The sequence below is a fragment of the Acinonyx jubatus genome, chromosome D2, assembly GCF_027475565.1.
Source record: "Acinonyx jubatus isolate Ajub_Pintada_27869175 chromosome D2, VMU_Ajub_asm_v1.0, whole genome shotgun sequence".
Classification (NCBI taxonomy): domain Eukaryota; kingdom Metazoa; phylum Chordata; class Mammalia; order Carnivora; family Felidae; genus Acinonyx; species Acinonyx jubatus.
In genome coordinates, this window is record NC_069393.1 from 34,281,239 (window position 1) to 34,307,222 (window position 25,984).

Consider the following 25,984-nt stretch of genomic DNA (forward strand, 5'->3'; position numbering starts at 1 on the left):
AGTGACAAGGTTGAAGCTGGTAGCACATCTCTTTCTCCTGGAATCTGAGATTCCTTCTCTTAGTCAGGAAATTTTTAAGTCCTCCCCATCTCTGTCCACACACACATACACACACACCTCAATCTTGAGTTCATACTGTAACCTTGCATTCCAGATCAACGCCACCACACGGTTTTATTCTATCTTTCCACATTTCTATATTTGTAAGTCTCTTCTCTGACAGTGAGAAACTGGACTTGCAATTATCCACAACATATTTCCTTATGTGCTCAGCCCTAGACTACACATTAAGTATTTGCAGAATTGCTTACTCATACCATCTAGAAATCCAAACCTCCTAACTAGAGGTCAATATTTGTATATGGGTTTTTCTTTTTTTTTTTCAACTTTATGTTGAGTGTATTCAGTCAAAATACTGTGTTCAAATGTTACTTGACTTCATTCTTTTTGATTTTTCCACCTTCAGTGTAGTTATTCATTTGAAATATAGTTAGGCTTATTTGTTTGTTATCCACATTTCAGTTTTTTCTCTGTCTTTGTTGCCTTTTGTTTTGAAAACATAAAACATGATTTTCAAAGTTAAAACTGTATTAAAGGGTACACTCAGAGAAGTGTCACTTCCCTTCTTCATTCCCTCTACCCACCCCCAGCCCGCGGTTCTTTCCTGCAAAACACCAGCCTCATTGGTTTCTCTTTTGTCCTTCCCATGTTTCTTTTTGTACAAATGAGAAGATGTGTGTTTTCTAATTTCTCCTCCTTTCTTACACAAAAGTGATCATACTATAGATAGTCTTTTACAGTTTGCTTTTTTCCAATTAACTGAAAACCCTGGCTCACTCCATTACTACTTCCTAGGGATTTTCTTACTGTCTTCTGTAGCTGCATGGTACTCCAGTCATGTGGATGTCCATAGTTTATGCACCTGCTCCCCTGAGCATGGGCATAGAGGGTGTTTCCAGTATTTCATAGTTTTAAAAGGGTGCAATGAGTAGCCTTGGGCACATTTGGACTGATACATACTAATGTAGCAGTTTTAGTTTGTTATGTGTACTGTTGTTTAGGACTCTGCTTGGCTGGGCAGTAGATAAGCTGATAATGAGTTGTCTTTTACTCAGGCCTGCAGAGCCAGAACCCTGCCTGGGGAACAGGATGCAAAACCCATCCTCCTCAACTGACCCAGTGAAAGCAAACTGATTCAGCAGTAGGTTGCAGAATGTTGTGCCAGGTAGTGGTGAAAGAAGTTGACATCATTAACTTACTGGTGTGTTTGTTGTAAATGCACTTATCTGATTCTAAACTGGATAATGGAGGAGAACGAAAAGAGTGACTTCATTCATTTTTTACCTCTCCGTGAAACGTTTGGTGACTAGGGGCACCCTGGTCTACACTCTACTAAACACCAGTGACAAAAATGAAGAAGACATAGTTCTTTCTGGGTGGTCAAGTTCACTAACAAGTCAACAGTTGCTGGATAGTATGTTCGTATAGTATATATTGGGAGCTCATAAGAAGTTGCATGAAAACATTCCTGACTAAGGGGATCTAAATCATGACTGTGTGAGGAAACACATCAGATGTTTGGGCAACTACAAAAGAAACTCCAGGTAGATGAAAGACTTAGATAATTAACAAAAAATGCAAACACAAAAACTTTTAAAAAGTGAAAAAAGGATATAAAATTATATGGTCAAGGACATCCTAAGCAATAAGCATTAAACCAATGAAAGAAATCACAAAAGAATATACACATGGGATTGACTATATAAAATGGTAAAATGTATTAATATTTAAAAGCAACCATAATGGGAAAGACGTTGGCAACGCACATGCCAAACAACTCTTTGATGGCTATAGTATTTAAACAAATATTTAAAAGGAAAGGTTTGATAGTGTTAAAGCATAAACCTTAATAGAAAAACGAGCAGACGACATAGAGGACATGAATGCAGAACGCACAGAAAAGGAGCATCCTTGGTGGCAGCCACACTGCTGACATGTACTGAGAGTCTCCTGTGTGCCAGCCACTTTCCTAAGATTCCTGACCCATCCAACCCTCACAACGCCAATTGAGACATTTTATTCTTGGTATATGTGTAAGGAAACCAAGGCACAGTTAACACAAACAATAAATAGTGCACCTGCAATTTAAGTCCGAGCACTTGGACTCTTAGCCTCTTTGCTCCAAAGTCTGTCAAGTACAAATGGCTAATTAAAATGTGGGGGGAAATGGTTGGTGATTTAAAAATATAAATTCAAATAACTGAAAGATTATAATTTTTTGCCTACCAAATTAGCAAAGCCTTTAAAATATACCCATATTTAAGTTGACATAGATGGACACTGTTACATTTACACTGGAAAAAGTATAAATTGTTAGACATTTTCCAGAACTTTGACAGTATATATCAAAAACATCTGAAAGGAATTTATTCTAAGAAAATCAACATACTTTAATCAGTATGCATTAATTTCATATTTAATGTAACAACATGTTTTGTGTTATTTTTTAAAATACTGGACATCCCTCCTCACTTCACCCTCTTCCCCAATTATAGCAATATAAACTCATAGTAGAAAGTTAGAAAAACATAGATAAATTACCAAGAGAAAATTAAACCCCTCAGACTTGTGGTACTCAAAGAGTTAATGTTTTAGTATATTGTCTGTCACAGTGTCATTATTTATTAATAGAAACAAAAACTGAAATAGCCTTGATAATTCAAAGATAAGAGAGAACCATTCCCCTGAGAAAATTGTAGTACATCCATATAATGGAGTATTATTAGCTACTTAGAATTAAGAATTATGTTCTAAAGAATTGTTAATAAAATAACAAGATGCTTATAATAAGCAAATTTCAAAATTGTGTGTGTGCACACACACACATACACATATATATATGTTCTCAATTGTGTAAAAAGTATACACAAAGAAAGTAAAGAAACACAGTTCTAGATCATCTCTAGAATTAGAATTACAGGCAATTTTTCTTTTCTTACTCATACTTTTTACTGTAACTAAAAAGAAAACTAAGAAAAATCTGTGAAGGCCTGACCTAGGGGAGTGTGGCAATGAGGCTACATGGAAACAAGGCAGGTATTTTCCTGTTTATTCTGCAGCAGGTGGAACTCTACCTGGCACCTCATGGTGCTGAGTCAATGCTAGATGAATGGATGAATGAACTGAACTTGGAAAGGTAGTGAGTGCAGCTTTGATCATGTTGCCTTCACTTTGATTTTGAAGATCCACATGTAGCTTTCCTTGGAGTTTGGAGCTCAGCAGGGGTATGCATTAAAAGGAGCTACTGGCATACTGGCATAGTGGGCATTCTGTGGTAGTTGAAACCATAGTTGTGGGTGGGGACAACCCGGGGAGAGTGTAGGGAAACAGCGCTGAGGGTGGAGTGCTTGAAGTTCCAACATTTTAGGGACTAGGAAGGGTTTTGAGGATGAGGAGGTTATCAAGGACATCGAGAAGGGTCCAGAAGTAGGAAGAGGATTGAAGAGAATGGTTTCAGGGAAGCCGAGAGGTCAGCCTTGCAACAACAGTAGTCAAAATCATAGCTGATCTTTGTGGACCACTTAAGTGTGTCAGGCACTTGTCACCTATCTGAATTACACAGGTTAATTTGCTCAATCCTTGCAGAGACCTAAGGAGGTTGGTTACTGTTATCATCTCTCTTTTGGAGGCACAGGGACACTAAGAAACTTGTCCAAGATCACTCCCCAGCCAGTGTTTAGTGCCCCAGAGAAGATTAATACACAGTGTAAGAAATATACTTTCGAGGACTGTGGTTTGAGTGGAATTTAAAAAGTGAATTCAGAAAGCTTGACCATCAAGGGCTGGGGGCACAGGAGGCTGGCTTTTGTTTTTAAACTCCAGAGATTGGAGCACTGGTGGAAAGAAGACCGGGGAGTAGTGACGGAAAAAAACAAAAAGTGATATCTAGATGGGTTGTTTAATACAGATTCAGAAGATGGGGCGCCTGGGTGGCTCAGTCGGTTAAGTGTCCAACTTCGGCCCAGGTCATGATATCACAGGCCATGAGTTCGAGCCCTGCATCGGGCTCTGTGCTGACAGCTCAGAGCCTGGAGCCTGCTTCGGCTTCTGTGTCTCCCTCTCTCTGACCCTCCCCCGTTCATGCTCTGTCTCTCTCTGCCTCAAAAATAAATGAACATTAAAAAAATTTTTTTTAAATACAGATTCAGAAGAGGCATTTGACGAAATTCAATCTTCTTTCCTAATTTTAGATAATCATACATACTAACTAGAATTATAAGAATTCTAAATCTTATTATTAACTCTTTTTCTTGTTTGTTTTAGCCTTGGCATAATCTTGGAGAAGCTATAAAGGGTAGATGATATTGGGTCCAAAAGTCTACAAACTTACACCTTTGGTTTTTTTGAGACTAGTATATAGGCAACATGTTTATCAGTTACATAAATTATCTGCTAACTGTACATTTAGGCTTTTTTTTTTTTTAATTAGTGTCTGTTTATTTGTAGACTAATCATGTAAGTTTATAAGCAGATTCAATTCTTGGCTTTCTTTATCCAATATTAAAATATCCTGTAATGTCTCAGGGTTTGTCCTTCATGGAATAGGACTCAAGAGGAAGTAGGAGTGATTGAATTAGGTACTCATTTCAGAAGTCTCCTTTACTGACCTTTTCTGTGATTTAAATAGAGGGGTTTCACTGTGGGTTTCATGAGGAGTATCTACTATTTAAAAACTAAGTCTGTATTTAGTGAGTGCTGCTGGAAGGTGGGTGCAGATGACCCAGTTTTGTGCCTACAAATTATGACTTCGGTCACATTTTAAGTATAGTTAGCAATGTTCTATGTACTTCTCTTTTCTTAAAAATGGCGCACCCACACATGCGCATAAGAAAATAAAAATGTAAGAAAAATTAAAAATATAAGAAACCTTGAGTACAGCTTAATATCTAGTTTTTTTTCTCACTGAGAATTAGCAGGTTAATCTTCTACACCTTATTCTTTAGCCCTTTTGGTTCTAATGACAGGCATCTATCTCTTAGTTAGGTACCTAGAAAGTCCCAGGCTTATCTTTTCTTAGTCTCCTTTTTAAAACTCTTGGCTGGTTTCCTAAGGAAGTGCTCCTTAGAACAAGAAAGCATTTTCTACCTGATTTCCCGCTTCCTACTTCTCTGCCCTTCTAGGTCCATCAAGGAGGATTAGAAAGAAAGCTACATACCTCATCTCTACCTAGTGATCTTGAGAGGGTAACCATATCCTCTCTCAAAGAGAAAACTTCTTCCTCCACATCTTAGATCCTACTGGCTTAAATGTTGTAATGTACGATACCTAAATTCAGGAATACATGTCATAGTAGTTGAGATTGTCAGCTAGCAACTTCCAGTTTTAACAGTCTGCCTTCTAAATACAATTTGAGTTAAACTTAAGAATACTTTTATTTTTTAAAAAATAGAACTACCCTATGACCCAGCAATTGCACTACTAAGTATTTATCAAAGGGACACAGGTATGCCGTTTCAAAGGGACACATGCACCCCAGTGTTTAGAGCAGCACTATTAACAATAGCCAAAATATGGGAAGAGCCCAAATGACCATCGATGGATGAATGAATAAAGAAGATATGATACACATACACACACACACACACACACACACACACACACACACACACACACACAATGGAGTATTACTTGGCAATCAAAAAGAATGAAATCTTGCCATTCACAACTACGTGGATGGAACTAGAGGGTATTATGCCAAAAGAAATTAGTCAGAGAAAGACAAATATCATATGACTTCACTCATAAGAGGACTTTAAGACACAGAACAGATGAATACAGGGAAGGGAAGCAAAAATAACTTAAAAACAGGGAGGGGGACAAAATAGAAGAGACTCTTAAATATGGAGAACAAACAGAGGGTTACTAGAGGGGTTCTAGGAGGGGGGATACTAAATGGGTAAGGGGCATCAAGGAATCTACCCCTGAAATCATTGTTGCACTATATGCTAACTAACTTGGATGTAAGTGTAAAAAAAAAAAAAAAAAAAAAAAGAATACTTTTATTCTTTTATTTTTTAAGAAATTAAGTTGAATACAAACCAAGCTATGACAAACTTTAATTTTGTTTGTTTTATTTTGAGAGAGAGAGAGCATGAGCATGAGCCAGTAGGAGCAGAGAAGGAGAGAAAGAGAATCCCAAGCAGGCTGTGCACTGTCAGTGCAGAGCCCGGTGCAGGGCTCAAACTCACAAACCATGAGATCATGAACTTAGATCAAGAGATGGATGCTCAACTGACTGAGCCACCCAGGCACCCCTAAGTAGGAGTGTTAATTTAGGAATCCAGTTGGTTGGATTCTAGTAAGCCATGTTTTACCTGACTGTTGGTAAACTCTAAGGAGCTGAGACTGTATATACAGGGGTCACTAACTTCTCTCTGAAGACAAGTCAAGTATAATTTCAGGATAAGCAGATTCTTCCCAGAAACTGGGTCCTAGCCTGACAAGCCCTGGTGACATATCCCATTTCTCTAGCAAGAGTTTCTGGGCGTTGCTGCACTTTCCTTTGGGTGATCCGAGAATGGTTATAGGTAAGCTCAGATCGTAATACCGTGGCCAGAACTCAGATGCCTCTCACCTCATCCTTAGCAGCCTTTTCCTTTTACCCCAGCGAGACATGGGAATTTTGTCTCATCCATGATGGGGTAAAGGTCATGAAGCACAGAATTGGGGCATCGTTTCTCCCTTTAGGTTGCAATATAAATATTTCACTCTCCCCCATTTCTGAGCCCCATAAGCCAAGCATCAAAGGTGTGTTTGAGGGACTGTAACAATGGCTCTTGGGGACATGTTATATGACTTAAACCCTCTTATTCCCTGTAAACAAATTGAATGAAGGAGCTATAAATTTGACATGTGGTATTTATTTGCTTCTGCAACTTTTGCTTAATCGTTTTCTCTTTTTTCAGTGGCACTGACCATAAAAAATGCTAAAGGCTGAGCAAGTGCAAAGTCATTTAGAAAGTTGCATGGGTCTTTCATATATTTGTTGTTTATTGCCCATTTCCTTCACCAAAAGTAAGATTCCCAGGGGTAGAGACTGTTCTCTAGTCCCACCTCCTAGAAGAGCCTGACACGTAGTAGGTCCTTACTATTTGTTTAACTAAATGTTAAATGAATTACCATGAGGGGAGCTTTCTTGATGTGCTTTCTCTCCCCATATGTGATTCTTATGAAGAAGAATTTTGTTTTATTAGAACATCATCAGTCAGCTGTTGGTTCACTTCCTTGCAAATGCTGTCCGGTGTGCCCTGCTCCTTTCGAGGTCTGGTGCTTTTGTTTCAGTGCAGCCTCTTCAAAAGAAAGAAGATTGCCATTATCCACTATAAACCTCAGGCAGAGATGAGGGCTGTGACAGAATTCACAGTTACACACAGTTGGTTGGAGAAAAACTTCTCTTTTCCTGACTTTTATCAGATAATTCATTTCTTTATGCATTTATTTTGGAAGGAAAACTCCAACTTTACTGTTCAGGAACTGTCAGGAAAGCTTTTTGCTTTGCGTAACTTTCCCCGGCAGCTCACCTCCCCGGGTGAGCGCAGTCAAAGCGATCACTAATGAATAGTAAGTTAGGCTTTCGAAATGGGGCTCAAGTCTTTTCCAGCCTTTTCTGAGAGAGTAACCCGTCTCCACACCTCCACCACGACACTTGATCAGACCAGCAGCTGTGTCTTCAGAGTTTTGCTGGCTTTTGTTAGACATGTTTTGACTTCTAAAATCAAGTATAATTTTATATTATGATATTTTAATAGGATTCTAGTTTATAATATGATAAGGAAAATGACTACTTTTCCTTATTTTCTCATTATGTTGCACTAAAAGCCTTTGCCATGACTGTTTATTACACTGGGCTGAAATGCAATATATTTTAATATGTTAAAGATAACATCAAGGTTGAAAATTGAGCTCTCCGTGATTTATTCAGAGGTTGACTGTTACCGAATGCATTGAAATGAGTTGCGTCAGACAGTGTAGCTAACGATTTATTTATGTATCTTTTTTTTTTAACAAAGCTTGTCATAAATAAGAGCAAATAAATATAGCTCTTATGCAATAGTTTGTATTCATTGTTTCAATGAAAACATTGTAAATATGAAGCATACAGTCTGTAGCTACCATTTTGCCTTACATAGTTCCGAATTTTTTCAAGATTTGGCACGCAGGTGGATTTTTACTAATCTTTTGTCTGTTTGGATTTCTAACATTGACCGGCATTTGTAGTGAGTCATTTCAAAATGCTGCTACCAGGGAAATTCTGTTCACGTAATTAATATCGACAAACCTGTGTTCAACAGTAAATGGAACCTTAACAGCACCATCACGAGAGCCAGGCTGATTCACTGCTGAACTCCAAGCCATGAGCACAGTGGGATGCACATAGTAGGCGTGCCAAAGAAAAATTTGTTGTGGGAGTGAGTGAATAAAAGCATGCACAGATCTTATCTGTGCTCTTCTCTGTGTCCCTGACAACACCTGCCTCATTCACCTGGCTGCCTTATGGCAATTGGTGCTTAACCTGAGATCTCTACCCAGTCTCTGTGTTTTCCACTTCTTTATACCCTCCTCACTTCCTTCAGGAAACATGCTTTACGTGGGCTGTACCAGGGTTGGCCTAGGTGATAAGGATAAAGGATAAAGGTGAGGATGAAGGATGCCAGCCTTGCCCACAGAGCCATGGGTGGTCAGACACACAGGATTCATCCCAGGTGTGTGATGCTCTGTGTTTGGGTGCCACACGGGGTTGTGCCAGTACTGAAGGGGAAATGCCTCCAACTCCCTTTTCATTTTCCCAGTTAAGCAAATGCATCATCAAAACAAGATCCAGAAAGATTTTGTTCTGATTGGTTGAGATTAGTACTATACCTGGTTTTAGTTTCGAGGGAACCATTCTCCTTAAACGTATTTTCCAGCTTGTAGAATTATGTTTGAAACACAATATTCTAAGGTAATAGTTGGATGATGTCCTCTCATAATGGTATTTCTATCCAGCACATCTATAATTTCAGCTGTCTGTAGGGTAGTATTTTTTTTTTCCACATCAATTTGTTTTGGGTGAAGCAAAGGATTTTCTCTCATTTGTTTAGAATTCTGGTAGGAAAATACAAGTTAGGAATCTGAGTTTTTTCCTCCACCATCAATTTGTGGTTAGTTTGTTTTTACTATAGTATTAGTCCTACATTTTTACATGTACTAATACAAAAACCTCTGTTTTGTAATTTTTTCTATGGAGTCCTGCTTTGGGTTAACATCGTAGAGGAGCTCCTTTTTTCAACAAAATTGTTTTAAATTAAAATTTTAAATGCTTTCAAATAGCTGAGTGGATTAAGAGCAATTCAATTATGCATGTAACTATTTGTCCACATTGAAAAAATATATATAATGTGATTATATAGCAGGAGGAATTGAGAAGGTGTTGGTGACATCTTGAGAAAATATAGGCAGACCTTACTGTATACGGTATATTTGCATATATCCTTTTTGGGGGGCAAACTGAATCATTTAAAGTGAAGTAGAGTTCTTAATGTAAAAAGGAGCATTTCTTCATTCATACTAGACAACAAGGAAGAAAAAATTACTAGGGTCTTGTCAAAAGGATTCAGGATTTAACTTGAAGAGGTTCCCACTGGACAACGAATATAACAGTAAGGACAACAATTGCGATTAAAACTCATTAAATGTTTAAACTCACACATTTGTAATGACATTTAAAAACAAATTAAGGGGCTCCTTGGGTGGCTTAGTTGGTTAAGTGTCCAACTTTGGCTCAGGTCATGATCTCACAGTTCATGAGTTCGAGCCCCACATGGGACTCTCTCCTGTCAGTGCAGAGCCCGCTTTGGGCCTCTGTCCCCCTTGTCTCTGACCCTCCCCCATTTGCTGTCTCTCTCTCTCTCTTCCTCTCTCTCAGAAATAAATAAACATTAAAAAAATTTTAAAGGATGATAAGAATCAGTTCATTATCTTAAAAACTGGCAAAAAAGCATTGAACTTGCCTTTCCTATATGAATGATACCACTAAGTAACCAAATAGTAAATGAGGGAAGACATCTTTTTTTTTTTAATAAAAAAAAAAAAATGATTACTATTTTTTTTTGAGAGAGAAAGAGACAGAGTACAAGTGGGGGAAGGGCAGAGACAAGGAGACACAGAATCCAAAGCAGGCTCCAGGCTCTGAGCTGTCAGCACACAGTGCACAGTCCAATGCAGGGCTCAAACTCACAAACCACAAGATCGTGACCTGAGCCAAAGTCGGACGCTTAACAGTTGGAGCCACCCAGGCGCCCGAAGGGAAAACATCTTTTTATAAACATATTCCAACTAGCAAGTGAAATGACAGAATTAAGATATGACCATTTTGCAATTCTGCCAATGAATTAACTGATCTACCTAGACATCGAACTTCAACAGCAGCACACATTGTGAAAAGGGGGACAACCAGAAATTACGTGTCTCCTGATCAAGGGACATACCATCACCTATAGTTTTGCCAGAGGATCAAGCCTAAAGTCTGATCAAGCCTCTGGCATTTTTCAGAACACAGAGGAAAGAGAAATAAATTGAACCACATCACGTGAATGCAATCAGCAAAAACCAGACTGTGGAAACTCTGTAGGTCAAATGGCCTAGTTCATCAATAGATTAATTATAAGGAAAAGAAAGGGGGTGGTGAGGGGAACCCATAGACTAAAAGAGACTTGAAAGATATATATTTTTTTAATGGACAATACTATATTGTAGTACCTGGGGACATTTGAGTGATAAAAGTATAAGGAAACACAAAGGATTGTTACGAAAGTTGGGATAGTGGTTACTTGTGAGGGGAAAAGGAGGGATGATTGGGATGGGACAAATGAAACGTTTTTCAGGACGGCTGGCAAACTTCTATTTCTTGGTCCTGGGTGATGATTACAAAGGTAATCAGTAAATGTTATTTGTTTAATGGCATTTTCTAGATCTGTGTTTTATTTTTGCCTTTTTTGTTTTTTAACAAAAGTGAAGGTCTTAAAATGGGCGTTCACACCCAATGGTATCTATTTTGGAGCTTAGATTTTTGTAACTCTTAAAATGAAAACTTTGGTTTATTGGTGGCATTATGTTAATGATGTTTTTAAAAGAGATACAGTTTTTCATCTTTACTGCTTTAAAATCAAAATGCAAGTACATGGGTATTTGGGTATTGGGATCTTCTCCACTTCAGACTTTGCAGAGCCAGGTTTTTTTTGAAGGAAATGTACTGAAATTTACCAGAATCATATCCTCTGAAGTGCTGAGTTGAGTCCATTAGAAAACTGCATTCCTGTAAATTGTGCCTCCACTCTTAAACCTGGGGAAGCATAATTCAAGGGTGGTGTGTTAACAGATGGTGATAAAATGGTGTATTTAGACAAAGAATGGCCAGGCAGGTGTGGATGGGGGAGAAAATAGGGAACAGAGAGGCCAGAGAGATGGAGAACAGACACTGTAGCATTGGAACATCTCTTGTTGCCTTTCTCTCCACCCTCCATCTGTCTCTCCCCTTTTGCCCTCTCCTCTCTCACCCTGTCTCACTTCCTTTCTCTCTTTTTTTTTCTTTTTGATATAAAATGAGGGAAAGCAACACTGGCAGACACCATAACTATATAAAATTGCCCTTCCTTCCTCCTAGAATGCTGGGTGTTCAGCAGTTCCGATGTTTGGGACAGATCTTTAAGCACCAGGAACCATGCTTTACAAAAGAGAAAAGATGTTAAAATTTAGATTTTAAGAAAGGGAAGGTAAAAGCCTGGAATGTCTTAAAATATGCTGAGATGAAGTTTTGCTGATTATTTATTGCAAAACAGGCTTCCATCTTCTTAAGATGATGGTTCTCTGTTCATAGATTAGAAGCCCTGCCCTGTGGTTTGCCCAGTGTTGTAGCTATTCCCCATGAATTTCAGGAAGTTAATGAGATTTTTTTCCTACCAAAGCAGAAGATATGTCTGAGGACTCTGACAGCCTTCTACCCCTGCAGCTTTTCCCTTGCATCCTGTTAAAAACTTGGAAACCATAATGAATGTTTTTAGAGAGAAAATAAAATGAATGACGCCTGTGAATTTGTTTTAAATGTTGTTTATTTTAACAAATAATTTAGATAAATCTTTCCTGAAAAGGAAGAGAAGTCATCAAGTTTCATCAATAATCTGGAGCTTTTCAGAGGATTACTTTGAAATACCTCCCTGCCAACTTTTCATAAATTGAGTATAACCTTTCTTTGACCTTATCACACATAATTAAATAGCTGTTGAAGGGTTAAAACCAACTAAAAAGCAATTCTGTATCTTGATCTCTATTCTCCTGCAAAATTATACAGGAAGTTTCTTTTGGTTCTCAAGCGGGGTAATTACAAGAGACAGTTACATAATTTACAGTTTCAATCTGCTCGTCCATAATCACACACTTCCACCTAGTTGTATATACCCCCATGAGTATCTGCCTTGTACTTTGATTTGTAAATGATGATTGCAGTGTGATTGATTGCTTGCCTGTAGCATATTGAATTGATTCTTAAAAATGAACTTTAGCTGTTAACATGTCTATTTGAGTTCCTGTTATTTATGTAGTTTGTGGTTCTTGCGTTCAAGCAGATGCATAGTAGTTAAGAAATTAAACTCCCAGAGCTTTTTTCCTTATTAAATTTAGAAAAGGGAGTGTCTGTATACAACCTAACTAGAAGAGTGCCCAGAACACAGTAGGCACTCAACTGTGGAACACACTACGAAACCATTCCAGTCCTTTGAAAGTTGAATGGAGATTCTTTGATTAACAGTGACCCCACAGTAAAAGGCTTACAGGGATAATATTGGTATATCGTGGCCAAAGCTGGGCTAATATTAATACATTGTTACTGAAATCTCAACTCTTAAGTGCTGCTGGCATTAGGGAGGCAATCTCAACAGTGGACTTGGAGAAAGCTATTGCCTACTAACTGAAGGGGTAGTAACTGACGTCTTTAAATACTGCTGGTGATGATATTTCATACGGTTTTGTGTTTCCCAACAGCTAACGTCTAATTTAGCCAATTTGGACTTTAAGATTCCTGTAGGATCAACGGCTAGATGCCTACATGACACCAAATCTGCTGGCAAACCAGCCAGTCTCTTGGTTGAACACCTCATGCCACCCCAGCTTCCACCCTAGCCTGTATGTGCCGCATGTGTGTCAGAATGGGCTCGGTGGTAACCCTGTGGGGACACCACCATTTATTGCCAGAGGCTTTTTACCTCAAATCCTGTTTGAAAGAGAATGGGAGATAAATAAAAAATCAGCTTAAAAGAGAAGTTTTTGATTTCTGTAGACCAGTGGGATAGGACTGTTTGTCTGGATGACCTGAGGAGAAACGAAGATAGTTTCTCTACCTTTACGTTTTCAGCATTAATTGATCGATCAGATTGGGTGATGGTCTGTGCTTTGATTTTAGAATGTTATCTCAAAAACTGACAGATTCCCTTTGAAATGTAGTTCAAAAACAAAGAAAACTTATAGAGAGATTTGTATTCTCCACTTTTTCCTTTCTTCAGTCTTGCTGTATATCTGTGTTTGCTGTGTGAAAGCGTATCACTTAGAATTACAACATTCTTCTGTTTTAGAAAATTATAGCTGGTACACACACACACACACACACACACACACACACACGATTTGGGGTGGGTTGTGGGAGAACAAATGGAAAGGAGAGTCGCTTAGGGCTTGGTTCTGAAATCACTGGCAGTGTCCACGCTTCCCCCTTAGTCTACGGGTAGGATTAGACCCTACAACGAGATGTGAACTATCACAGCTACACCCACAGAACCTCAGACCTATAATAGTGAGCAAAAGAAACTCTAGTTTTTGCTTTTATTAGCTTACTTAAGGAACATTTCCATTGTAATGTTTTAGCAGCAGGAGAATGGTCTTACAGGTGAGGCATTACAAGTTATATGCAATTATTCTCTTGGAGCAGTTGCGTTTTTTGAAGTATGCATGTTTTTAATGCAGTGTTTAAAAACTTACAATTTCTCAGTGGTAAATTTTTGTTAGCAGGATTTTGTTTCTTAGAAATTGTGAAAAATTTAACCGAGTTTTAACTTGGAAAAATTAAATTAATTTCTGAAACAGTTTTTCAGATTGAATCTCTCACATGGACTTTTACCTATTTATAAGAAAGGAAATAATTTTAAAATGCCAAATAGTTTCATCTTAAGAATTTTGTGTGTGTGTGTAAATTTGTTTTTCCTAAAACATGCCAGAATTTAAAAGTGACTTGAGCTGTGGAAAATCAAAAGAGGTCAAAGAGGAGGGCATTATTCTGACATGTCTTTCAAATTTGTATTCAAAGACCATGATAGTGCTTTATCATTACCTAACTAGATGTGCCTCTGGGGGTGAATCAGAGCTTTAGTTAAATTTGTAATAGGCAGTGGGCTTCATGAAGAATGTGGTTACTTCCCAGTTATATTTAAAGAAAGTTATTTTTAAAAATTCCTCCCCAAACAGTTTAGTTTGGGAATACGTGATATTGACGAGACCTCTTGTTCTATTATCATTTAAACCTTTGTCAGCAGTGCAAGGAAATTGAGAGACTGAATCTATTTCATATATGGTCATTTTCTTGGAACAGAAAATTATATTCTCCTAATCCACCAGGCCAGAACCTTGCTGGTGTGGTGACTCAATGCCATATATAAACAAATATTCCTTAAACGTCTAAATAAATAAAACTCCTGTGAAGTCTGTCACAGAGCTTTCTTTCTCCAGTGACCATCTCCTCCCTAGCCTCAACTCTTAGATGTGTCCATTTCCCCCAGGATTCACCATCTACTTGGATTTGTCATTAGTCACCACTGCTACTAGCATAGCCCTTTGGGGTGGCAGAGGTGGAGAAGGGGGATTGGTGTTTACCATTCTGGCCATGGTGTCATCGTCGGGACCCTTTGCTTAATATAACCCGTAATGCATCTGTGACCAGACTAGCCTGAAAGAAGCAAGAGTTGAGATGGGGGTAAGGCACAGACATCTGTAGTTTGTAAAAGCCCCTACATGATCCTAATGTACAGTCAGGGTTGAGAACCACTGGGCTAGCCTAGAGGATAAAGAAAGGAGAAATAGAGACATTCTTGGTGATTTAGATTATCAGTTACACAATTACCATTAATTCATTTTTGGCCTCTGACTGTGTCATAGAGGTCTGTCTCTGGCCCTGGTCATCCTCAATTCAGAAGCTTGTTCACAGGTGTTTCACCCTCCTCAAAGGGCACCACAGAGGGAGGAGCATCCTCTTTCCTGCTGCCTGATGCCCTATTTGTGAGTTCATATAATAGGTGAGTTCCTATATTCCCTGGGTGACTGACATACAGAATGACCACCTCCTTCAAGGGAATCCACACCCAGTCACAGAATCATGGAACTCATCTGTTAAGTTCCAGCATGATCTGTAGGTTGTGCACAAACACACAGCGGCAGGGGAGTCATGCCCCTACCATACACACCTTCCACTGGGTAGGGTTGAAGAAGCATCATTCCTCTTGCAGTGGACTTGGCCAGGAAGCCGGGGGGGTGGGGGTGGTACTCAATTCAATAAGCAAGTCTAGAGGTACCTCCACATAACTGAGCCAGAGCCCAGTATCCTAAGCAGTCTATGAGGAGCTTGTGAGAAGAGAGATCTTAAAAGGGCACTTAGAGAGACAGTCTAGTTTGTGACCCAGAGTAACCAGCCTTTCTTCCCCAGAGACCCGCTGTCTCCTTCTTCTGGGTTTCACAGGCTCAGACCATTTTCCCAGGGACACACTTGGGTCTTCGAGAACATTTGGGTCTTTGTTTCATCTGTCCTGGGACTGTCTCAGGGTTCTTCTGATGCCCTCAAGCAGTCATTGTTATTGTGGTTTGAAGGGCTTGCTGTTTCCTAAGGATAGTCCTTGAAGTTAAGGACTTAAGGGCCAAAGGGAATTTGGGGGGCACAGAACTATTCTTGCTGTGAACTGCAGTCACCACTTTCTTAAGATCATTACTGAGGCAGAATATGTGGGGTTTTTTTCATGGCTTCTTTCTTTAATTAAATTTATATTTGGGTGGTTAGCTGGGGGGTAGGGGGAGGAGAACTTTTGTCTGAGGCACTGGAGTAAATGGAATGATTTTCAGATGCCTAAGGGAAAAGTAAGAAAAGCTCTTCTTAATCTGACCCTATAGAGCAGTTAGTCTTCTTCCTTTTGTCCACGTTTCCTTTCCCCTACATGAAGTATACCTGGTCACCCAAACGATCACCTTGAAATTTCATTCATTTACTATGTTGAACAATGATAATAGCTAACACCTATGTTGTGTTTCAGTAACATGCCAAGCATGGTTCTGCATCCTTTGTGCTTATTCGTTTAATTCTTACTACAACCCTAAGAGATAGGTATGATTATTCTCCAAATTTTATTGGTGAGGGACCTGAAACACAGAGAGATTAAATAACTTGCCCAGCCAACGTCACGTAGTTGGTACATAGTAGACCCTGGATTCCATTCCAGGCAGTCTGGCTCTAGCACCCTTGCTCTTAACCAACCTGTAGTGCCTCTTATGACCTGCCATACTTTATTTAGTAAATGCCGTATTGTTTTAAAATACCTGTGGCCTTGGCGCCCAACTTTTAAAAATTCTTGTCAGTTTTTATGTAAAGCGGATAGTCTCCAAAGTATGATCCAGGGACTCCTGGGGATCCCTAAGGCCCTTTTAGGGACTCTACAAGGTCATAACTATTTTCAAAGTAATACTAAAGTACTACTTGTCCATTTCACTCTTATGAATGTACATTGGCATTTTCAAGAACTTTCATGACCTGTGATAATCACAACAGATTGAGTGCCAAAGCAGATATGAGAATGTAGCTTCTCTCTTAAGCCAGACATTGAAGAGATTTGGAAAAATATGAAACAGTGCCAGTCTCCTCACTATTTTTTTTAATTTTAGACAATATTTTTTCGTAAAAAATATGTTAACCCTTAATGGGTTTATTGGTTCTTAATAAGTATTTGTCAAATTTCTCTAAAAAATTAATAGATAACGGCTCTTATAAACAGAAGCTCTTAAATAATTTTTTTTTTTTTTAATGTAAAGAGGTCTAGAAACCAAAAACTTTGAGAACCACTGATTTAACGTATAAACCCTTGGAATGCAAGTGTGGCCCATAGTATAGGAACTTGTTAGAAATGTAGGGTCTCCGGCCTACTGAATCAGAATCGAGTTGTAATGAGAGGTGACTGTATAATGAAGGTTGAGAAGCACAGGCATAGAATTTATGAAAAAAGCCACTCAGCAACTCAGTGATCTCTTGCTAAATATCAGTCTGGTGGGGCTTTGGAGATTCCTGGACCCACTTCTCTACCACCAAGTTGCTGGGTGAGGGAGGTCTCCTCGCCAAGCTGAGATTGTTTAGTCCTCCCATCCAGTGGCTCTCCTATTGTATACAATGGTTTTAACATTCTCATCAAAACCAGCAGCTCCATAGCAGAATTTATAGCAGTGGTCCTCAAATTTGTGTGCATCATAACCACCTGGAGGGCTTATTGAAACGGAAGTGCTGGGGCCTTCCCACAGTGTTTCTGGTTCATAGGTCTAAGAATTTGTGATTTTAACAAGTTACCAGGTAATGCTGATACTGCCAGTCTGGGGGACTTCTATAAGAAGTAGACTGAGAAGTCTGTGGAAAAGTCAAGCAATATTTACTCTAAGTTGTTACGTAATTAATTACTTCAAGCCCATAGAATTGTGAGAGAAATGTCTTAAACATTCACATTTTCAAAACCAACCTCTTAAAGTATAAAATATCTCAAAAATTCAAAATTTCCATTTTTGCTAGGGAGGCATCTATATCTTTTAATAAATGGATGGGGTGCCTGGGTGGCTCAGTCGGTTAAGCAGCCGACTTCGGCTCAGGTCATGATCTCACGGTCCGTGAGTTCGAGCCCCGCGTCGGGCTCTGTGCTGACAGCTTAGAGCCTGGAGCCTGTTTCAGATTCTGTGTCTCCCTCTCTCTGACCCTCCCCCGTTCATGCTCTGTCTCTCTCTGTCTCAAAAATAAATAAATGTTAAAAAAAGTTTTTTTAAATAAAAAATAAAAAAATAAATGGAAAGTAGTAAGAAATCAGGCAGGTCACAGGTCATCTGGAGCACTCTAGTTCTCTGAAAACAGTAGGAAGAGTAAGGTTCAGTTTCCTTTTTTACTAATTGCAAAATCATCACAAAATTTCAGCAGGTTCTTTATCACTATTTAAACTGATAACACGCCATTCATCCACTTGGTCACAGGGCTGCTTAACCCTAGAAACCAGTAACAGATGACACAGACCAGTGAATTTCCATCCTTAATCATGAGATACATGGTTAGAACCATCTGATTTCCTCTGCTCAAGACCTGCCATAAATCCCTGGCCTGGTGTCAGTTCCCAGGCTTGCAAACCCAGTGCTGTCTACTGATAATGAAACTTTCAGCAAGGTTTGCTGAGCTAAACAGGTGTCTGATGAAAGGTGTGTAATCCTTGAAGATTATCTTCTCCTAAAAGCAGCCAGTAACCCCAGACTCACACAATCCAGACAGATGGGAATTGGGAGTAGCTTACCGGAGTTCACACTTTGTATTTGAGGAGGTTCATATGGTTTGGTTCCAGATGGTAGAAGATGAAGGTGTGCAGGAGTGAAGAGTGGCTGCCTTTGTGGGGGGAAATCCTTATCCATGAAAATTATTCCACTTCTGGTCCAGCCTACAATCTTGAAATATTACTAGTTTAAAAGGAAGGAATGTTTCACATTAAACAAGGGTTAGCCTTGCAGTTAATACGCTGGGAGCTCAATTAATTTGGGAATTAAGGTCTGCAAAAACAAATCTTGACCTTGTCCAGATAGTTCCTTCCTTATCCTAAAAGATCTGTTTACACAAAGGCAACTTTCTACCACTTTAACCATTTCAAACACAAGCAATCATGATTCTCTTCCTACAAGTAGGTCAGCCTTAACAGAGGTGAGGTAAATTTGGGTCCTACGTAATCAGTACAGCTTAGACATGCTTACCTTTTGCAGACACAACATTGGTCTTAACTTTCCCTTTAAGCAAACACCTTGATAATCTTTTGAATTAGTGTGTGGTCCATACACCAAAACTGAGACCTCACCTTCCATTGGGTAAGTAGTTCCAGTGAAGCAAAAGAGAAAGCCACCTTTCTGTAGTATCAAGATAGTTGATGTGGGTGAAGAGTTGATGGGCCATTTTCCAATTACAAGTCTCCTGATCACAGAATAAGTGCTGTTCACCTGCACCTCTAGCTCACAGACAATTTAAAGGTAATAATTTCACCAGCAATTAATTATACTGCAGCTACTGGGATTTGTCCTCCAAACACCACTTTGTTTTTAGTCTGAACAGCCAGGTTTCCCCAGAGATAGTTCAGGTTTTCTGATTCAGAGTGTCCTCCGTTAAGGAAAGGTGTGAGAGGGGCACCTGGCTGGCTCAGTCATTTGAGCGTCTGACTTCGGCTCAGGTTATGATCTCATGGCTCATGAGTTCGAGCTGCGTATCGGCCCCAAGAGCCTGGGGCCTGCCTTGGATTCTGTGTCTCCCTCTCTCTGCCCCTCCCCTGCTCGTGCTCTGTCTCTCTCTCAAAATAAATAGACGTTAAAAAGAAAAGGAAAGGTGTGAGAGCGCCACGGGAATCTGTTCACCAGGGGTGTAGTGTACTTGTTTCAGATCTTCAGGATAATACACCGGCTTCCAAGATAAGTGCTTTTTATTTCCCTGCATCTTACATCAATTATTTGGAATCTTTTTGGTAAGTTAAATTTAAGAGCTGTAACATTAAATCACCACATCACTATAATTACTCAACAACTAAATGAACTAAATGTTCTTACCAAAAATTGTTCTGTCAATTGGCTATATAGTAATTCTGATTTGAGGAGCCTAAAAAAAGTAGAAGGAAACAAAAGATGGCTAGAAATTCATTATTTAAATCATTCCATGTTAAAAGGTCAGAGTAGTGAAGTGCTACCAGCTACAGCTTTTTTTTTTTTTTAAATGTTTATTTATTTATTTTTGAGGGAGAGGGAGAGAGAAAGAGACAGCATGAGCAAGCAAGGGCAGAGAGACAGGGAAAGAGAGAATCCCAAGCAGGCTCCACACTATGATTGCAGAGCCTGATGCAGGACTCAGAGTCACACACTGTGAGAACATGACCTGAGCCAAAATCAAGAGTCGGATGCTTAAACGACTGAGCAACCCAGACGCCTTCCCAGTTACAACTTTTTTGAGGGAAAGTGCTGCAGGTAAAATTTAAATTCTGTATTACAGCAACCTAGTCCACCTGTGGAGTAGACGTGGACATTTTTTCTTCTAAGCTATCCATTTTAACACATTACAAGTGATTTCACTTAACTAGTAAGGAATCAGAAATTTACCTTTGGTCATTCTTATTTTGGAGATGAATTGCATTTAACCTAAACATTTCTCCTTTCGGAGGAGACTTCGTGGACTCATAAATGGCTCTCAGCTTAATGCAAGTTCTTTCCATTGCTATAAGACCCTCGAGGGTCTCATGAGTCAGAGAAGGAAAAACTAACATCAGGCAATGCAGTGATGCCTTTGGACCATGGCATTGTGTGGTCTGAAATGCTGGTGCACATCATCCCTGAAGACCTGCTTGATGTTTTCTAGTTGGAGTTTTGGCTTGCAGTTTTTCTTCCCCAGCACCCAGGAAATTACCACTTGCTGGCAGGTGTTGGTAACCTTCCTGCTTTGTAGCCTTCACTAGTGCCATATGGAGGTGTTTGCTGTGAAAATCCAGTGGACTTCCCGGGCTCAGTGTACACATGCTCCCTGCCACCACCTCCCCAACCCCCTTCGAGTCCCAGGACTCTCCCGTGGCAGTGTCAGCCACAGACTGCAGATTGTGTCCGAGAGTGTCCCAAGAGACAGCCACTTAGTGAGGTGGGAATTGCAGGTGCTGAAAAGTTTATGCCTAAAGGCTCTCCACAGACCCCAGGTTGCCTGAGAGTTCCAGTGGCCTGACCAATTTAGGCTGAGGCCATGATAAGCTATATTTGTACTGCCTCGGGGTGTGAGAACATGAGCAGCTGTATAAAATATGTTTTGGGGGGATTTTGGCTGAGCCCAGGGTAGAGACTGAGGGAAGAGAAGACAGAACAAAGAAATCCATGTGCTTCCTGGGTAAGACTGCTCATAGTAGAACAGAACCTAAGGTAGGAAGGAAGGGCACATACCGCCTTCTGACCACTTTAGTTGTATAGAAAGCTTTCTGCTGAGCTGAGAGACTGAGGCTTTCTGTCCCTAACTGGGAGGTTCAGATAAGAACCAGTGAGGGACTGCGGATCAAGGGGATAGTTCCACAGCCATGGTACTATGGTCCTCTCCCCTCGCAGTAGTACAGAGCCGGGTCCTCCAGCCAACTGAGTAGATTTCTCAGCTGTGCCAAGCACTTAGGAGGCAGGTGATGGATGTGCCAATTATCTGTGCTCTGGGGTTTGGGCACCCTTTGTACTTGAGCGACAGAGAGCTCTTCTCCATATTGACAGGGCTTGATCTGGGCTGGATTCAGCACCGTGGTCATCACTGTTAGCATTCCGGACACACTGCTCTTGAAAGCCTCTGGATGCAGCTGAATGACGTGTCGACAGTGGTTTGACTGTAAAATTTGGTGGTGCTTGTTTACCATTCAATCAAATACATTACTCTTAAGCATGAGTTAAAGAGACAAATAAGTCAAAAGACTGCAGGAAAGCCTAAAGTTAAATGTATGCTTATTCTTTATCATGGCATTCAGATTAAAACCATCAAAATGCAAAATGCTGTGGTTACACCCCTATAGGGTGTAGGTCAGTTTTGGTTTCTTGTTCTATATTTCTGCATTATTTACAGTGATTTTGAGGGGCAGGAAAATGCATCAGAGGCTTGATTTTGTCCTTCTAAGAAAAAATCCAAAATTGAGAAAATTCTTGAGAATGCAGCCATTTTGGAAATGTAGATAAAGAAGAAAAATGCTGAAGATTTGGGTGGTTTACAGAGCAGCATGATTTTGTAATTGCTGCCACCTACTGTATGTGGTTGATGTTTGTTTAAATTTAGGAAGTTCATGAAGGTGAGGCTATTGAAATTGATAATTAGAGCAAGGTAGACATCATTATTTTACAGCATTCCTTCTCTACTCCATAAGTGGCTCTTAATTACCAAGACAGCCGCCAGCTTTCATTCATTACCTTCAAGTGGATTTAAAGTTTTAAATCATTTAAAAAATCCCTTTGCCAAGAACCTTCACAGTAATGCTGCAGATCGCATATTCAGAAGCTTACCATGCTTGGGGATTTCCTGAGTATACATAAAACAGTTTGTTTTAAGGAGGTTGTTTTGTTTTAATTTGTGGGAGCAACATTCTGGGGTTGGATTATAAATTAATTTACATGAAAGAGGTGAAAATAGAGCTAATAGAGCTGATGTGAGTTGCAGCAGTCGACTTAAAAGACATTCTTTTATTAGTCCTAAAACAAAGCTTCAGATCAGCCGGCTAGTTAAATGTAACAAGCAATATAGAATCTGAGTCAACAGAGACCCTTCTCTTTTATTAAGATCCAGCTGTCAAAGGGTCATTAGGTCCTTCCTGTGGAAAACAACTTGCCCATTAATGTTTAGGGTGGTCCCTTGACGGGATTTCTAAGTGCCTGACATTTCGATTTTGAGAAAATCTAAAGCTGGTGGGAAACTTGGATGTTGAAATTTATCAGAAGTAATGTCCTCAACCTTAGCTTTGTTAAATATGCCATGACGTATATTTGAAATGCAGCCTCTAGCAATGTGAATTGACTTACAGTGCTACTGTAAAGGATTCATAAGCATAAACTTCATGGAGATCAAATCACTATAACTGGGAAGAGACTGCATACATAAAGTTTGATGTGATGTTTTTACCTTATTGCTACTTATATTATTTTGAGGGGCCCCTATCCCAATGTCTAAAAACACCACGGTGAAGTCATCTTTGGCTTTTTCTGCCCTAGGCTATTTGCTTTCTAGAAGAGAAGGCCAAGCAGGGTCTCCTGAAAAGCCACTCTCCGATCTGGGCCGTCTCTCCTACCTGGCCTATTGGAAGAGTGTCATCTTAGAATATCTCTACTACCACCAGGAGAGGCACATCAGCATCAAGGCGATCAGCAGAGCTACAGGCATGTGCCCACATGACATCGCCACCACTCTGCAGCACCTCCATATGATTGACAAGAGGGATGGCAGGTGAGTACCGATGCCGGGGCATCACTGGCTGCCTCTCAAGCATCTTACACCAGAAAGTGTCCCAGGAGTTAGGTGGCCTTATTCCAGTTTAAGATAAGAGGTTCCCCCAAAGGTATTATCAAAACCTTTCTCCTGAACAGAAAACAGGAAATGATACTGTTTTGCTGGTCAGATTTCAATTTGCTATATTTTTTCATTGATGAGCTCTCTGATTTTTCCTAACCTAGTAGCATTTGTCAACGTGTGTAGGTGAAATGAAATTTCAGCTTTTGATTGCACTTTGTTCTGCCTCATCACATTACAGATTTGTCATCATTAGAAGGGAAAAGTTGATACTGGGCCACATGGAAAAGCTGAAAACCTGTTCCCGGACCAATGAACTTGATCCAGAGAGTCTAAGATGGACCCCAATTTTAATTTCTAATGCTGCAGTTTCTGAAGAAGAGCGAGAAGCTGAGAAAGAGGTAATGATTGACTTCGTCTGCCTAAGTTGTGTGACTTCACTCCTCCAGCATTCTTAGGCTGAGAAAGTCATTAACATCGTTGTCAAAGGCTTGGTTATGTAGAAAGAGCTTGTGAAATGATATGGCACTAATTTATCCTAACTGAGGTTGCATGGTAAGACATGATAATTTTATTGAATTGAGTATGAAAAATGAAACATTTATCATTGATCACAAAGCAGCATTTTTCACTACTGACAGCATGTAATCAGATCACATTTGGTGCTGAGCTCCAAGGCTGCAATGTCAATCGATTCTTTGTGTTTATGAACTTGCTTAAAGTGCTCCATGCCAGTGAGCATGTAATGTAGTGATAAAGGACTCAAATCAATTCGCTGCATCATTAATACTGCTAAATATCCCATGAAACCCAATCTTCTTTGATTTGTTATCCTAACTGATGCAAAAGAGTCCTGAGATGATGCAGCTGGAATGTTGCTTGGCTGGCTGACTGTTCTGTTCAGAAACAACTTAAGAGATCCTTTGCCTTTGATCCTTAGAGGCTGTGTCTTAACTGCCCTTTCACTGGCCCACCATTTTTACCCTCCCCCCCCTTAGGCCGAGCGGCTAATGGAACAAGCTAGCTGCTGGGAAAAGGAGGAGCAAGAAATCCTGTCCTCTAGAGCGAACAGTAGGCAATCACCTGCAAAAGTACAATCGAAAAATAAATATTTGCATTCCCCGGAGAGCCGGCCAGTGGCAGGGGAGCGAGGGCAGCTTATGGAGCTGTCTAAAGAGAGCAGTGAAGAGGAGGAGGAGGAGGAAGAGGAGGAGGAGGAGGAGGAAGAGGAGGAGGAGGAAGAGGAAGAGGAGGAGGAGGAAGAGGAGGAGGAAGAAGAGGAAGAGGAGGAAGAGGAGGAGGAAGAAGAAAATATTCAGAGTTCTCCTCCAAGATTGACTAAACCACAATCAGTTGCTATAAAGAGAAAGGTATGTGTGTTTAGATTTTCAGTGAGTCAGTTTCAATCAAATCTTATTTGTCATTGCAAACATTCTATTAGTATTTGTTTCACCCTCTATTCTTTAGAAGTAGTCTGTTTGTATTCAGTCCTGCTGATCATATATCATCATCCTTTATCTTACAGTCATGATTGTGTTTACTTTTTGAGGTTAGTGCTGTTTTGTTAAAGTAGGGACAGGCGGGCTTCCTAGTCTAGTAGTTACTGCCACCTGCTGGTTTGTGGGACTAGAGAAGTCAGACTATGCGAACAGAAAAGGACCCTGGAGAGCACTTCAACCACCCTTCAGTGTGTTTTGATGAAAACACCAAAGCCTAGGAAGGCTAGGAGACTTGTCCAAGGTCATACAGCTCCACAGAGATGGAGCTAGAACCAGATGAGTGCTCAGACTCCAACCCCAGCACTCCTGATAATATTATTTCTTATCATAATATTCTATATTATATAGATTATATTATTTTATATTATATAGATATAAATAAATTTATTCTATATTATATAGATAGATAACATTATATTATAATATTCTAACAATTCTATGCGAAGAACAAGAAAAATATTATCAGAAAAATATTAATATTTTTCATGTTCTTCGCATAGAATTGTTAGAAGGTACTTCAGGCTCTCCATACTGATGCTGATGTTTTGCATTGGTGGCCAAGTACACAATTTCTCATAGCCTGGTGGTCACTGTAGATATACCTTGTGCACAAGGTAAAAAATTGATCTTGTCTTTAGGTGATTGTTTAACCCAGATCTGATATTTTTGTCTTCAGTATCTATCTGTGACATAGCAAGGGACCAGATATTATTAGTATAGCTAAGACTTACAGAAATAACACAAGTTGCAGGTCCGCCCCAAGGCCATCCTATGTACTGTGCGTCAAAGAACCTGCTGTTGTAAATCCCAGCTTGGTGCGCTTTCTTCTAAGCCTGATAGTCTTTTAATGGAAGGGCAGCTGTGGGGAAGGGGTAGAAAGAGCTCTCCATAAAGTAAACTTCAGACTTGTGAGTAATCTTGGATTTCTTACCAGACAAATGTATTCAGGTATTATGTATACTACAAAAGAAATCTGTTTTAAAAACAACAAAACCAGGATTATCCAAGGTACAATATGGACTCCCATCATATAAATTGATTCAATTTAAAGAAAACTAGTTCTTTGGGGTGCCTGGGTGGCTCAGTCAGTTAAGCGTCTGAC

The 25,984-nt window shown here is 39.7% G+C and overlaps 1 protein-coding gene across 8 annotated transcripts in view; it reads left to right on the forward strand.

Moving 5' to 3' along the window:
- The window catches only part of KAT6B (lysine acetyltransferase 6B), a 205,176-nt gene that overhangs the window by 165,970 nt on the left and 13,222 nt on the right, over positions 1-25,984 (forward strand). For all 8 annotated transcript variants that reach the window (XR_008292406.1, XM_053207886.1, XM_053207885.1 and 5 more), the window contains 3 exons: positions 23,089-23,320; positions 23,625-23,784; positions 24,382-24,753. Coding sequence is in view for 7 of the 8 variants with exons in the window: in XM_053207886.1 (XP_053063861.1) it covers positions 23,089-23,320; positions 23,625-23,784; positions 24,382-24,753 (764 nt within the window). In the remaining variant the exon portion in view is untranslated. The remainder of the gene's footprint in view (positions 1-23,088; positions 23,321-23,624; positions 23,785-24,381; positions 24,754-25,984) is intronic.